Source organism: Corvus moneduloides, chromosome 2 (assembly GCF_009650955.1).
Source record: "Corvus moneduloides isolate bCorMon1 chromosome 2, bCorMon1.pri, whole genome shotgun sequence".
Classification (NCBI taxonomy): Eukaryota; Metazoa; Chordata; class Aves; order Passeriformes; family Corvidae; genus Corvus; species Corvus moneduloides.
Genome location: NC_045477.1, coordinates 64,709,377 through 64,724,934, shown reverse-complemented (window position 1 = coordinate 64,724,934; position 15,558 = coordinate 64,709,377). Strand labels below are relative to the sequence as shown.

The window sequence follows — 15,558 nt, the reverse complement described above, 5'->3', positions numbered from 1 at the left end:
CCGGTGGCTTTACCTTATTGTTAAACTATCCCTATTAATCTCCATGGATTGTGTAAGTGCCTTTTCATGCAGAGTGTAAGACCAAATAACATTGCTGCTTGTGTAAGGCCAAATAACACTTCTGGTTGTCCTAACGCATCTTAATTTGGGGTTTTGTGGATTGGGTTGTTTTGTGGATTTTTTTCCCAATTAAAATTTTAGATGACAAAGAAGGGGCTTCCTAAATTTAGTTGGAAATGTGACTTCAGATATCAGAGGAGAATACTTTTGGTAGGTAAAATACTTAACACGACTTTCTGCTTTCAAGGGGATTTCTTGAAAAAGCTTTCAGAACTGTGATAGAATTCTCCAAGAACACAGAACTTTTGTGAGACAACCAAGGTAACTGTTGGGAGTACTTTGGAAGAGACATGTGTTTTCCATTGCAAGTAAAAGTACTATTTGATGTAAAGTGTTCTGAGGATTTTGCTCACTATACAGTGGTAAAGGAGTGGATAAACCATTCTGTACAGAATACTAATGTTCTTTCTGAATATGAGGCACACAGTGCTTGTTTGCAATTTGGGCATATTACTCTACAGAGAATGGATTTGAAATTGTCCGACTTTCCGAAAACATTACTCTTAATGTAATGTTCTCTCTCTGGGAAGCTTTCTTTTCTCAAATAAAATCGAACAGTGTAAAGTGCTGTGCTGTGCTGACACTTGACTTTCTGACTGTCCTTCCAAATGCATGTGTTTTTTTGGCTCAGATAGTTCAGAACTATCGTAGTAGTTTTCTGTTGTTGGGTTAAGTAACCAGATCAGTTCCTCTTGGAATAGGCAGATGAAAACACAAATTTAGTAACCTACTGAACTTTCCCTCCACTGTTCTCTTACAGTCATATATGCACAGTCTTCATGACTCTAGTCCTTGGAGATGTGATATTTTGGGGTGTGTGAGTATTATACTCAGGAGGGAACCTGAAGTAGTATATAGTGCTATTTATATTCAGCAGTTAGTAACAGAGCATGAACATCCATTAATGCTCCCACTTTAAACACAGCTTTAACTGCAGTTTCAAAGATCTGCTGGTTTTGCTTTTTCAAGTCTCAAGGCTGATTAATAATATCTTAATAAAAAGCTTAATAGTGCATTAAACTAAAAAAGGAGAAAAGTTTCTTCTTATTATGAGACAATTTGGTAGTTCACTAAACAGAAAAATAAAAACCCATCTGAAAATCTGTTGCCTGACTACAACAAAATGTTTCGACAATCAGCTTTCAGAACCCACACTGATGCTTGAAGTAGCATTTTAAATGTTACCGCCCATATGTTTGGTAACACTAGACCGTGGCCTCTGGAGTTTGTGAACCCTCATAAAAAGTTATTTATCTGTCTTCAGTAGAAATTTACTCACATTTTGCTTTCTACAGTACCAATATTGGGCCATTTGGGGAGGTGGGTGATCTGAAGATCTGTAGTAAGAATGACACACCTTTTTTATTTAAATATTATTGCTTTTTAGGCACTGAATTTTGGAGATATGCCGAAGTACTTGTGGGAGATTTGGGTACCTGACAAACCATGGGTGGTAAGATACAAGATCCACTGCAATAAATAAAATAAGCATTTAATTTTAAGATAGGCATTTTTGGGTCCTGCTGTCATTGAATTCAATGGACCAAACTCCTGCAGGGCTCTTAAGTGCAGTACTGCAAATGTATGCAAGTGTGTTTCCATTCCTTTCAATATTGTCAGTCTAGTGCAAAGCTGAAGTAATGCCTGTAGTGAACTAGAACTGTGCAGTAGCATCTGACAGGGGGAAGAGAGACTTTCTCAGCTGAAGTTTATAATAAGGCCATTTCTCTTATCTTTACTCAGACAAGCGAGTGGTTAGTTACTGCCTCTCAGAGCAATTAATGACTCACAGCCGGACCTACTGAACAGTACCCCTCTCCAGACATCCTCTTGAAAGTCTTGTGTAACAAACTTCCTTCTGGACTCCAACCCAGTAAGCCAGTGAAATAACAATCTCCTTTTGAGCACTATGTGTACTTCTCAGAAAATTAGTCTGGCAGATGCTGTCTGCCCTCCACTCTCAGAGTCAGGAATCAGAGAAGAACTGGAGTTCAATGCTTTGATTTCTAAAGCCCGGCATTCAGGAAGAGCCATGGTCTGTTCAGATATGTACTTTTTTTGCAGAAATGCAGTCTAATCTGTTAGTTTCCGCACTGCATTTTTGTGCGAAGTAAAGGACTGTAGAATCTGTCCACTACATGTATTTTTTAGGAGAGTCTCTCCAAAACTAATACCAGAAAACTCCATGTAGGAGTTCAAAACTTTCTAGTGTTTTAAAGGTTGAAAGAAATAAATGCAATTTAAATTTAATTGTATCTTATTATATATTTAATTACATTTGTTCAACTATTTAAACTATAAATTTACAGTAAAGTGTCATTTCCTTCATAATATAGGTCTCATTTCCCAAAGCTAAACACTTTTTGGCATTTTCTTTAAGCTACATCAGAAGAAAATTTTGTGGAAACTGGAGCTTCCTGTATCAGATTATAAATTTAAAACTACATTTTCTAACTACCTACTGGATATTTGGCTTTTTAGCCTTAGTAGTAGCATATTTTAGCTTCAGTGTAGGCGTTTCAGACACAAGGGGATTACTTTCATTTTTTTAGTGTAAAATACTTTGAATAAACTTTGTTGAATCTCTATTAGTGTACTATAAAATTGATCTAGATTAAAAACCCCTAGATACCTGTCTCCTTTCTATTTATAGAGAATTCAGTGATTACAAATTAATTGATTACCACAAGAATTTTGAAGGAAATTGTCAGTAAAAAAAGGCATTAGACACAGTTGAAGCTAAGTAATTTAAAGTGAACACAGTAATAAGTGGGATTCACAGATGGACTAGACGATCAGTGTAGGTCTTTTCCAACTGAAATATTTTATTCCATTCTATTTAGCGCCCAACACTAGAAATCTATGTGCCTATAGCTGTTTATAAATTCTTATTACAGCAATAGATAATGGTTGGACCACACCGAGGTGGATTCAGGCAATGGAACACCATGTGAGACTAAACATGCACACACGTTCTTAGCTCAGCTTTGGTGTATCTCGTTTTGTATTGGTACTGGGTGCAGTGTTTTAGCAGAAGCTGTCAAGCTTATGTTTCATTGTATATTAATGTTAAAATAAAGAGTTGTAGTGTACTCATTTATTTAAATCTAAGAGCAATATATATGTAATGTTTCATGGTCAAGTCCATTCTTGAGGGAAGGTATATTGTTCTATACATCTCATTGCAAAAGTGCAAACACATGATAGGGAAATGTATTTCAGGAATTTGGATGTTAATTACCAGAAAGTAAGTACTAAAATAGCTAAACAAGAAGAAAGTTCTAAGCTTTTAAGATAATTTCTGGAACATTTTATGTAACTGTCTCAACCTTTCCCTAAGAATTGTCTTTGTCAGACAAATTTTTTTCTGCTAGGTTCAATACTTCAAGATATTTCCACAAATGAGTGAAATATTTCCCATTCTTGTTATAGGTTTTAAAAAATGGAAAAAGTTATTCTCTTTACCAGCTGATATTGGGCATGGAAAACCTTTGGCTTTTGTTTTTTTTTTTTTTTTTTAATAGCTGACAACAGTAGTCTGCTTAATCTGTTTAATTAAGGCTTCTTTTCTGTGCCTGTGAATGTTAGGCTTTGAAAAAATCCTCCAAGCTGTTACTTATGTAAAGAAATTTAGGTATTTTACTATATTTTTATCATTTTAATATTGACAGGCATTCACAGTCTGAGAAATATCTAAGTAATGTTGATGATATGTAGAGTGAATGAGGACTGTGCATTTTGCAATGCATTATTGAGTATGAATAAAGTTGTTTTGTATTCTTGCTTTTTTAAAAAACAGCTGAATTACCTGGGAGTACTTTGCACATCTAAGTAGCAATTATACAGCCTCTTTCTCGGCAAAGCAAATCTCCATTAACATTGAATCTAACAGAATGAAAAAAAAGAGCCTTAAAACAAGTTTCAGACCTAATGGGTTTTCTATTTCTTGAAGCTCAATTTCAGTCATTTCAGCCTCTAGTATTTGTGGTAGATGGTCCTAAATACTAGATGCTGAAACTCTTAGGTTACTGTCTCATGTAGGTGATAAGCACCAGTGCAGACAGCATGATTTTGTGGGGGAGCTGGGCTGGGGTGGGATGGATGCAGGAATGGAAACAGAGCACTCAGTGATGAATAATCTAAAATGCATTTAGGATGTGGGAGAGATGAGAGTGTGTGGATAGCACTTCGTCTTTTAATAAGTCTGTTCTACAACAGACACATGTACAACAGACACACACCCACACACCAGTTAAAGCTGCATTTCCTTCAGCCCAATTCAAACCAGCGTGCAGGGGTACAGGACAACACACTCAACTGCACATCCTGTCTGGGCCCTAGTTGTCAGCTGGACTCCTGTGTGCGTGGTTCAGGCTCAGTCTTTTTGTGGGATGCTGGATGCCCACGGATGCGTTCACTCATGACGAGTTACTGTCTTAACTGTGGATTTATAAATCATACTGCTGGTGTGAGCCACTAGAAACTTCACCAGTGAGCCTCACCTGTCACATGGCTTCAGACCAATGTCCTTGATATCATCCGTATGTAAGGCCAGCTAGCAGTTGTCACGGAGGTTATTATCACTCTGTTTTCCCAACCCAAATCTGTTACTAGTAGTGAAGTCAGCAACAATTATGTAACAGAGTTCAGCTAGTGCAGCTTTGTGTTACTTACAAGGTTAATTTGGTTATTTGCAGACGGGCAATTGTAGTCGTGGTTCCATTTATCTAAGCTGTGCTTTTGGGCAAATTCTTATCTTGTGTCATGTGATCAAAACAATCCATTCTAGGAATATGATGGTACTTTGGCACTGACAACGTTAACATCTGTTCCTTGGGGGTGGAAATACTGCTTCCCACCCCAGCATATTAATACACAAATCTGGGAGTATGCTTGTATAGGAGGGAGAAAAAAAAAACAAACTCAAAAGCAGAAAGAAGGTTTCTGGAGGACATACTATGAGCAAGAATCTTGTGACTGAGCTTGACCTAAATTAACAGAATCTTTCTTTGAGAGAGGAAAGAGATGCAGACTCTAGGAAATGGGCTAAGGTTAAAGGAAAGAATCCGAGACCATTCAAATATCTCACTTGACTATGTACTGCATAAATGACTTGATTTCCAAACAGTATATTGTGGAGGAATATTTTTTTCCCTGTAAAAAGAAAGAAACAAACAAGCGAACAAAAACCCTAAAAAAACCACACTTTTTTTTCTGCTGTTCAAGCTAGATGACAACAATTATTTGAGTCAGGATTCTGAAAAATTGGATGTTCTGTACATTTTAACTTCTGGAGTCTGTGTATACAGCTATTGTTACTAACCTTGGCAGAAGTTTTCACAGTTTTTATTTTGTTCTGATCATAACTCTTTATGCCTATTAACTGGTAAAGGAAGTACCTTAATGTGGAGGCAATTCAGGAATGTTGGACAAACAGCCATCTTCTTTGTAATTAGATTGTTTTATGTCTTTGTTTTCAAAAGTAAGCTTCTTTGCAGTTTAGAACTGTCAGTAAAATTGCTTGGGAAAGACCTCTTTCAAACAAATCTAAATAGATGCTGGTAGAAGCACTGCTCTTCTGTCTCAAATGTGAAGTGAAACTGAATCACCTCAGGTTTATACAAAAAAAAAAGTCTACATAAATAACTTGACTTCATTTCTCTCCGTAATTGGTAACATGCAATGTACGATTCTCATTTTTGATTCATCCCACTGGTGTCTGCACCTCCCCTTAGGGATCCAAGCTGTTTTCCTCTCTTGCTGTAATTGAAATCAAACTTGTTGCAGTCTGTAATTGATAGTGAATCTAACCATCTAATGTTTTATATGAGACAGATGCACAGCAGAAGCACATGAAGCAGCGTATGGAAAAGCAAGTGCCCTACTGGGGCGAAGATAGATCCATTCTTGTTTTGTTAAACAATATTCCAATACTTTGATCAACTAGTTCACCTACATTTCAGTAAGTAAAGAGATACGTGTAGAAAATTTGGAGTATATGTATTGATACAAAAGGTTACACCACATCTTTCAGCCCTCATGAAAAACTGTACTTCTACTCTCTCATATATTTGCTTTGCCTGCTCTTTTCTCTTGAGATGTTAAAGAAAAGTATTCTAGTTTCTGTCTCACTGTTGTTATGACAGGTCTAATGGCTCATAAGGGAATGTAAATCTAGATGCTCTCTCTCACTCTTGTTTTGGCATCTAGTGCAAATCATAATCTGGTATAAGGAATGCATCTTTTTGTCTCTGGGTGAAGACATTTGCTAAAAATCTGCCATTGGAAGCAGGATGCTGCTGTCTATCAGCAATACGTAATATTTTTCTGTTTTTCTTTCTCTCTTTAGTCATATAATGTTTCCATTCTTAGTGAGTAAAAGAATAATACCCTATATCTCGCTTTCTCTCTCTCTCTTGTATATAAGGTGAAAGACAGCCAGTCATGAATGTTACATTAAGTAGTACCTTAATATTTTAAAACATATGGGCTTTTCTATGTTTCCCTCCCCTCCCCCATCCCCTCTGTTTGGGAATCTACTCTAGTTTCTACACTGGGAGGGTTATATAGTTTTAATAGCATTCTTCTATCTCTGGTTTCTCTTTGTGACACAACATACTGTAATTAAATATAGAACTAAAGAGAAGTTGTAGGTTAATAATAACTGTGTTTGCTGATGGAGTTCTTGAGATATTTTGAGGTATATTTTCTTAGCAGAAATAATTTAATAGTCCCCTTTTTGGATTTCCTCATATCTGGTTTTGAAAGGAGCCTCACATGCTCCTTACAGTGCTACTGATAACAAGGTGTTACCAGCACATCTGAGTCAGGCAGACTAAAGCTTTGAGCTATTGCATCTGTAACTAAGATTGAAGACATAGCTTAAGTCAAAAATCACACTTATTCTGTAATGCTTCTAACCCTAAAGATCTTGTCCTGTGTAAAGTTCAGCAGGATTTCTCCTGGGGTAGCAAAGTTCCTTTAGGTATATCTAAATAAATATTAGCTTTCTGGTGAATGCTTATAAAGAGATTTGGAGGAAAGCTAGTTATTCTGTAACTCCTCAGATAATACCTGGTTTCTCAGGGATCTGAGAAAAAATAGAGGAGGAATTAACTTCTTTACTCTGTTCACAATCACAGTGGAGATTATTCTCATTAAATATTTATCCATCATGGAGGAGGAAGAGAGTTGAGTAATCAAACAGTTGGTGTTAATTTAAATGTCAAACCACAATTAGAAAAAAACATCCTTGCAATCAAATTTTATTGTGGTTTCCCAATCTGTGCTCTGAAAATATCCTTCACTCGAGGATTTCCACTCTCAGAGAAAAGAGAGGAGAGTACAATATGGATTTTGACTCAATTGACTCGAATGACTCAAATTTCCTGAACTTTTTCCTCTTTTGAAAATTCCATAAACTTTATGTGACTCAGTAATCCTTTCACAAGGTTAACTTGAGGCTGTTATTTCTTGCCAATAGATTTTCCTCCAACTTGATCAGCCCCTATCCTGAAAGGATTCTGTGTTTGCCACTGCTGCACTTGAGATACCCGTTGACAATTTATCCAGCTTGTCAAGCTTTCTCTGAATAGGAGCGAAGACTTCCAGCATGCAGAGTGCTTTCCCCCAGCTTGGTGTCATCTGCAAACTTGCAGAGGATACCTGCCTCGTGATCCAGCTTATTAATGAATGCATCACCTGCAAAGGCATCATTAGCCTCATTAATCATCCCTATAAACAAGATGCCATTGGAACTATTTGAACTTGGCAGTCAAAGTAATTTTTCCAGACACCTGGTAGTCCATCCACCTGAAACATATTTTGACCAATTTGTTAGTGTGGATAAAATAAAATAAAATATTAAAAAAGCATAACTAAGATCAAGGTGGCCCTTTTTCACCAAGGCAGCAATCTCATCACAGAAGACAGACAGGTTGGTAAAGCATGTTTCGCCCTTGGTAAATGCATGTAGGATCTCCTCCTACTCTGTGCCTGGGTGTAGCTTCCAGGAGGTTTTTTTTGAGCAGTGAGACTAGAGTGACTGACCTGCAGTTCCTCCAATAATCCTTCTCCATTTTTGCAGAAGTGGGCAAATTTTCCATTTTTTCAGAAACCTACCCTAAAGACCCAGAGTTTTGTAGAGCCATAAACAGTGGCTGATGTCCCATACATTTAATTGGTTTCTGCCTCAGTCTTCTACTGGGAATAATTCTTGAGTCTCCTAGACCCTGGCACAGGCTCAGAGGAACTGGGAGGTTTGACACAGTCATTACCACTGGAAACTGAAGAAAAGAAGGCATCTATTACCTCAGCTTTTTCTATGTTCTCTGCCACAAGGTTTCCTACAGCTTGAGTGATGGCCCCACATTTTCCTTTGCCCTCTTTTTGCTGATAGTGTAACTTTCTTTTTATGCATCGTAGTCCTCACTAGTATCAACTCTAAGGCAGTATTGGCTTTTGTAATTCAGCTGAGCACAGTCAGGATTTCCCCATTATCCACACTGACCTTACGCTGTGCCTGTTAGACTTCCTGGGCCTCACACTGGACTTCTCCTGTGCTTTGTAGAAGTTGTCACTGATGTTCAGTCAGCTCTCCCAAGCATCTTTACCTTCCAGGGCAATCCCATTAGACTCCCACCAAGCAGACTCCTAACAAGTTTAAGTTTAAATCTACTTTTCTAAAGGTTTGTAAATTTTTTTTTTTTTCCTTTTGAGTAATAGTTTCAACTGTATATATTCTGGTCAGTTTGTCAGACCACCTGTACACTTGTATCAAACAAAGCCAATTCTTGGTGCTAGCCAGAAGGCTCTTTAAATTTTAGGACTCTACTGCTTTACCCTTTCAGAAGATGTTGAAAGTTTTTGTTGTCTCCTCTGAAAACCACCCTTGTGGTGGCTGGTTGGCCTGTGGTACAAAAGACAGAGAAAATAATTGGGTAAGAGAGTCACTAGTACCAGAGAGTTCTGTCTCAAGGTGAGAAGAGAAGCCTCCCAGGATGCATTGTTCTGTTATGGTAGTCTACCCCAGTTCTGCTTCCCTGGTTGGCTGTTGGCCGCCCAGCCCCCTTGCTACCTTATATGTTTCATATCCCAGAAAGTTCTCCACTCCAAGTTCCTTCATTGGCCTTTGCCCCTTGCCACTCCCCCAGAGCTCCCCCATTGCTTCCCATTCCCTAGTCCCGCCTTTGTACCGGCCCCATGCCCTCAGATCATCGGTCTCTGGTGCTTGCCCCACTCCCGTACTTAAACCTGGACCCTGCCTTGTTTGTCTGTTTTTGCCTCTGGAATCCTTCACAGTGTGGAAGCAATAAGCTGCTTCTGTGGAAATCTATGCAAAGATCCTTCCTGCCTTTTTGCTGCCGACCCATATTACTGAAGCTGTCGGTGCGTTTGTGCGTGCACGCGTGTGTGAGTGTGTGCAGCTGATCCTGCTGAGCAGCTTCGCTTTGGAGACGCTTCTGAGAGATCGCAAAACCTCGCGCTCCAGCACAGAAGCTGCAGAGCCCAAGACAGCGATACACCCTTGTGATTGTGATGCTTCCCCAAGTTTTCTAAAGGAGGCTTTATTTCCTCTTCTTGATCAATCAGTCATTATCAGACACTTGTCACTACACCAAGCCTGATCTTGATCCCTTAGTTCTGGGGTTGTTAGTCACCTGCTCCAGTGCAAATCTCCAAGAACTCAAACTGTCCATGTGCACAGAGTGCAACCTCTCCTCCTCACTTGTCCTGCGGAGCACGTATGGACTCCCTGTGATTGTTTTCAACTCTACATTTGTTTGTGTACGTATTTAGGGTGAGCCCTTGAGTTGCACTGTGTTCACAGAGTATCGACCCCTGTGTGTTATGCTTGTGCCTGACACATTTTCCCTTTGTCCTATCCCTCCTCTAAGTCTCAGATCACTTTTCCACCATCTCTAGATGTTTGAAATGCTTTTCACTAGATTATCAAGCTTCTCTGCAAGAGTCTCTTAAAGGCTGAGTCTTGGCCCACTTTATTAAATATGACACAGAAATATTTTGGCATGTATGTTTAACATGTGCATACAGAATAGCTATGCATATATTTGGTGTCTCTCCATGCTTAAATACTGTATGAAAGTTCATGAAGAGAACAGACACTTTGTGTATATTTTTCTGCATTTGTGCACAGCAGGGGAAAGAGGAGAATGTAAGAAACTTCCTAAAGTACTGAATAATTATCTTTTTGATTTGGTGTATTGCCTTCAGCTTTTTATCTCCTACATGACTTACTGGCAGTCTTTCAATACGATTTTTCAAATGGTACAATGTGTTTTTGGTTTTTTAAACATCATTGAAATGAGAAGCAGAAAACAGTCATACATATGCGTGGCCAATTTGATGGTGATGATTTATTCTTCTTTGTAAAGAAAGTGTTGAAATGTTTTGGAAAGGCTGGTCCTGTACAGGGATTCAAAACACAGGACTTAAACAGATTCAATGTTCGTATTATTTTCTTCTAGAACTCTAATCATATATAAAATAAATTTTAAAAATCATCAGCATGTAGTATTCTAAACAGATTTGACATGTAGTACTGAATTCTGCTATCAAAAAAGACATTTTTACATATTCCCACAGATTTATTTTCTTTAAAAGCAGTTTTTCTTGGTGGGGAAAAAAAAAAAAAAAAGGTATCTGAGTATTTTATGGAAGATGTATCTATTATTTTATATTACTAAGATGTCTGTCTTTTCTGGTAAGTGGGGTGCCACAGAGGTTATCTAAGTGGGGTTTTTTGATAGTATATTTGTATGAGAAGTCTCTTGGACATTCCTGAGTTTATACCACTCTATGCTATTTTGTTTCCTTAAACTAATAATTATCATTGTAGGTGGGAGAGATGAGGAAGTATTCATGAGAACAGTTGTTCACAAGTTTTCTTCACCTGTCCAATGCCTAATAAAGTAAAACTGATTTCGACACTGGAGGAAATTTTCCAGTCGCATTTTTCCTCGGAGGAGGAGAGAATTAAAAAGAACATTATGTTACAGAATTCAAAAATTTTATGACTTAGTGTTAAATGTAAAGGTGAAGTAGGATAAAAATAGACTACAAATGTGATTCACGATAATAACAATTTTAATCTTTTAGTGGGGGGGACAGAGGGACATTTCCTTTGATTAAAGATTATGTGTCAGATTTTTTTTTTCTGTTCATGTTTACCTGAGATGTTGTTTCTTAAATTCATCTAAATACTGACTGTATTAGAGACCATGCAACATGCTTTTTAGCATATTAAATGTTAGCACACCCTGTGTGATTAGACCATGGATTGAAGCCTTAGTACTTCACTGCCTGAAATTGGAGTTTAAATACCTACATTGTGGATACTTAACTTTGGGCATTTGAGCCTAGAGTTGCAACACAGCCTTCAAGTTCATAATGTTTTTATTTTGTTTGGGGATTTTTATGTTGTTCGTTTTGGCTTGTTGGGTTTTTTTGTTTGGGTTTTTCTTTGGTGTGGTTTGGGTGTTTAGTTGCTGTTGTTTTTTTTCCAAATCATATCCAATATTTGTTAAAGAAGCTTGGGAAAACTCTGCTCAGAGAGGCTGAAGTGATGTATGGATGCCTACAGTTTTTGTCCATCTTCTTTGTGCCATGTGACATCAGATTATGTCCTCAGCAAGACCTGCGAAAAACAGCCCACATGGTTGTCACTTAGGACAGAATTAAATAAGTTTTCAAATGCAGAAATTGAATAAGGACATGAACTGTCAGTATAGACTAGCTGGAGTGTCTTGTGAGGATAAACAGAAGTGATACATAAAACGTAATTCAGGACCATCTTTGTCAATGATTGAAGTCGCACAGATAAGGATATCTTTATCCTGATTAAAGTTAGCAGACATTTGCCATTGACCTTCATAATGCTTCTGGATTTTACCCACTCTATGGGACTAAACTGGAAGTTGGCCAAGTATGTGCCAGTGATTCTTCTCATCAGTAGACATTTAGTCCATTCTGGGTAAAACCTTTGTTGCTCTTCCTGTCATCAGGGTGAGATACATAGACATTACTTAAGACCTTTAAAAAGTTTTCCTCATTTGTGATCATTCATCTGATTTGAGCAGAGAGGGATAAAACATTTGTAGTGACTTTAGTAGCCTCTGAGGACTGAAAATATGAATAAGAAAGAGGTTTCATTTTTTTTTCATGCAATATGTATCAGATTAATTGTTTCTGGTTTAGGATTAATGAGGCTTCATGGATAGGAATAAAGTGGATAAGCAGTCACTGATCTTTGTAGGAAAGAAATGGAAAGTATTTTAGTCTGAAATGTTTCAACAGTGCTGAGTCTTTGAAATCAATTTTCTGGGTTTAATACAGTGCTGTTTCGAGCTGTCATATTTCTAATATACTGCAGCACTGTAAACCCTCACATCCTGGACCTTTCTTTAGAGGATTGGGTATATATGCTTGGGTACGTGAATGTAGCAATCAGGAAATAGCACAAAGTGAAATGGCTGTTACTGCATGTTTTTCAGCTTTGCAGTGTATTGCAGATCACAGGGATTTATTACAAGAGTGAGTTGTTGATTTTGGTTTGGAGTGGGTTTTTTATTATTTTTGTTTGTTTTTCTTTGTTTTCTACTTAAATGATCTTCACTGTGCTTTATTTTTCACTATACCCTTCCATTGTCAGATACAGTGCATCCATTAATAACTACCCTTCACTCCTTAAATAATTCCTTAACATATGGTAAAAGAAATCATTACATTTTGTTTCATACTCTCTGTTTCTCCTCTTCCCAAAACCCAACCTGACCTCTACCAACTTCTGTTAGGTTCAGAATCAGAGGCTTTAGAAAAATGAAAGCTGCCAAGTGTATTGGCTAGCAATTAATTTGTACACTTTTCAATTTGTAGAACCGTCCCTCAGCCTCAGTTTTTAATTTGGTCCTTTAGATGAAATTCTATTTGGGGAAATCAATGAGAAGTTAACCAAAGCCTAGGCAGCTGTAGTGATTAGAAGTCGACAGCTTTGATTGCATGCCAAACTGACATCTAGGTTTAGTTTTTCTGTTTTACTCATTCCTCATTCTCCAACCTTTTGCCCTATCACATGACATTATCCTTTCAAGATTTGATACCAGAAGGGGAGAATTTGTGTGCTGAACAGAGCATTGCTTGTTACCTTATACCACAATTTTGCAGTGACAGAAATATCAAATGAAAGAAAATATACAGCAGAAATAGATATTTAACACAATTTCTGACAGTGTTCCAGCTGCTATGCCTGTTGCTCTGATGCCCTTCACTGCTGATGATTTAAACCAGGCTATTGATTAAATCATATCATTGGTTGAAGGTAAAAGACCAGAGATGAATTTTTACAACACAAGAAGATATTATTCATACTGCATACAAAATTAATGTGGATCAGTTCATGTTTTCCACAAAATTTCTTTACCCTTTTTGTGTTTTGAAATATTTAATATGTTCTTGATGAACTAATATGGCAGTTAACTGAATGATAGCAATGAAATTAAGACAGATAAAATAATATTACATAAATTTCCCTCCCCCATCTTAGTAATGGATTTAAACATATAAATAAAAATATAAATGTATGTATAGAATATATATAAACATGTAAAACACAAAAACTGCTGAGGAACACATTGAATGCAGGTAGCTCGGGGTGCAGCTGCAGTGGGAGCTGGAGATTGAGCTCTGGGTGGGAGCCTGAGGCAAGAGGCCATGAATTGCCCACCCTTTGTGCAATGAAGGACAGAGGGACATGTGGAGACAGACAGGTGACTGGACACTAAGTGACACAGCAGGAACCAAGGACTCCAGACTTTGTCAGTTTTGGTATGAGAGGTTAAAAATCCAGTGGTTCCTTTGTTTGGGGTCCCTCCCAGGAGGCACCAGCTTCGGCTATTTCTGTGTTACTCTGCCATGAGTAAATGGCTTTATGGAACGAGGCATCTGAGACTCTGCTGTGGGAAACCTGGGGCCAAACTGGTGAGGAAACCTGGTCTGACTGTGTGAGTGGGGTGTGTAGGGAGTTAAAACAGGCACCCATCGAGCCACTGTAGCTGTAAAGGGGCTTTGGTCCCAGCAGGGTCTGTCTGGACTTGTGGCTGTGTGACTGATGCAGTGCCTCTCAAATCAGTCAGACTGGGAAGTTTGCTTAACAAAACCAAATAAAGACAGTTCTCAGCTATAATGTTATTTGCATATAGCCACGTGTGAGCTATTATTATATATATTATTACTTTTGTATTAATAGGTAGTATGCAGAGATCAGTTAGCAAAGTGATTGGTGTCTTGAGAAGTCACCGACAGACTTGATAGAAGAACACATATTTTTTGTGAATGTTATAGTGCCCATAGTCATTTTACCATGTAAATCCAGCCTGCTGATGCCCATGGTACTGAAAAGCAGGCACTGTAAACAGTGTGTAACAGAACAGCTTTTGGTAGTATTAGAGTGACAGAAAGCAAAGGCTAGAGGGAAAAAAATGAGAGACCATGATGCAGAGAGGTGAGAGTGATGGGTGCCTTCTTAGGTCCTTCACTGCTTGTGTGAGGTCCACTACAAATGCACTGCACAACACTGATTGCAACCATGGGTTAGGAAGTGGGAAAAGCAACCAGCTTTTGAAAATGATGTTCCATTGCAGGTACGGCCAACACTGAAAGCTCTTTCAGGGAACCTCTTACTTCGTGGTTTTATTTTATTCCAGTTGGCTGAATCTGTCCTGCTGAAAGTAGGTCTGAAGAAAGAGGAGGTGTTTGATCTTACTCTGATTAAAGTCAATACAAAATTGGTTTTGACTTTAGCAGCACAAGTAATGTCCATAGAGAGAAACCATTTAAGCCCTTCCAGCATATTTAGAATATTTCCAGTATGAAATGGTAACTCGGAAACTGAAAGCTTACAGTGTTTAACATAAACTATTTTTTTTTTGCTGGACACTTGTTAGGCAAACAGAGATTGTTTTGACATGCTATAATTCACTGTAAGGTTGGAGTTTAATAAAAAGTGAGGAGGAGTAAATTAGATCATCTTACTGTATCTCTTACTGTACTTTAAATACTACTTCAGTATTAATTCCAGAACATAAAGCCAGGGGATGATTTTCAAATTCAAACTGCTAGTGACCTACTGTTCAAAAATTGTGCCAAGTCTAACTAAGGAAATCCCAAGAGGTTAAGTTAATTATATAATTATTAAATTTATTCATCGTTGTCTGTGATTACAGCTGGCCAGGTCTTCCCCATATTGTTTTTAAAGAAGTTAAAGTGTTTCTTTGAGTTTTGGAGTTGGGTTTGTTTTTTTCATTAACATAACAAATCTCAAATTAACTCATGGGATTTCTTTCCTAAATTTCCTTTGGAATGTCTTTTTCAGCTAAGTGGGGTAATTTTTTCTTTAAAATCACCCTGTTATCTTATTCCATT

General features: G+C 37.8%; 1 protein-coding gene across 7 annotated transcripts in view; it reads left to right on the top strand.

Moving 5' to 3' along the window:
- PCDH9 (protocadherin 9) overlaps nt 1-15,558 on the top strand; it is a 683,529-nt gene that overhangs the window by 303,297 nt on the left and 364,674 nt on the right. For 4 of the 7 annotated variants that reach the window (XM_032099882.1, XM_032099879.1, XM_032099880.1 and 1 more), the window contains exon 3: nt 1,508-1,573. The exons of the other annotated variants lie outside the window; for them this stretch is intronic. In XM_032099882.1, the coding sequence (XP_031955773.1) occupies nt 1,508-1,573 (66 nt within the window). The remainder of the gene's footprint in view (nt 1-1,507; nt 1,574-15,558) is intronic. 7 annotated transcript variants of the gene reach the window in all.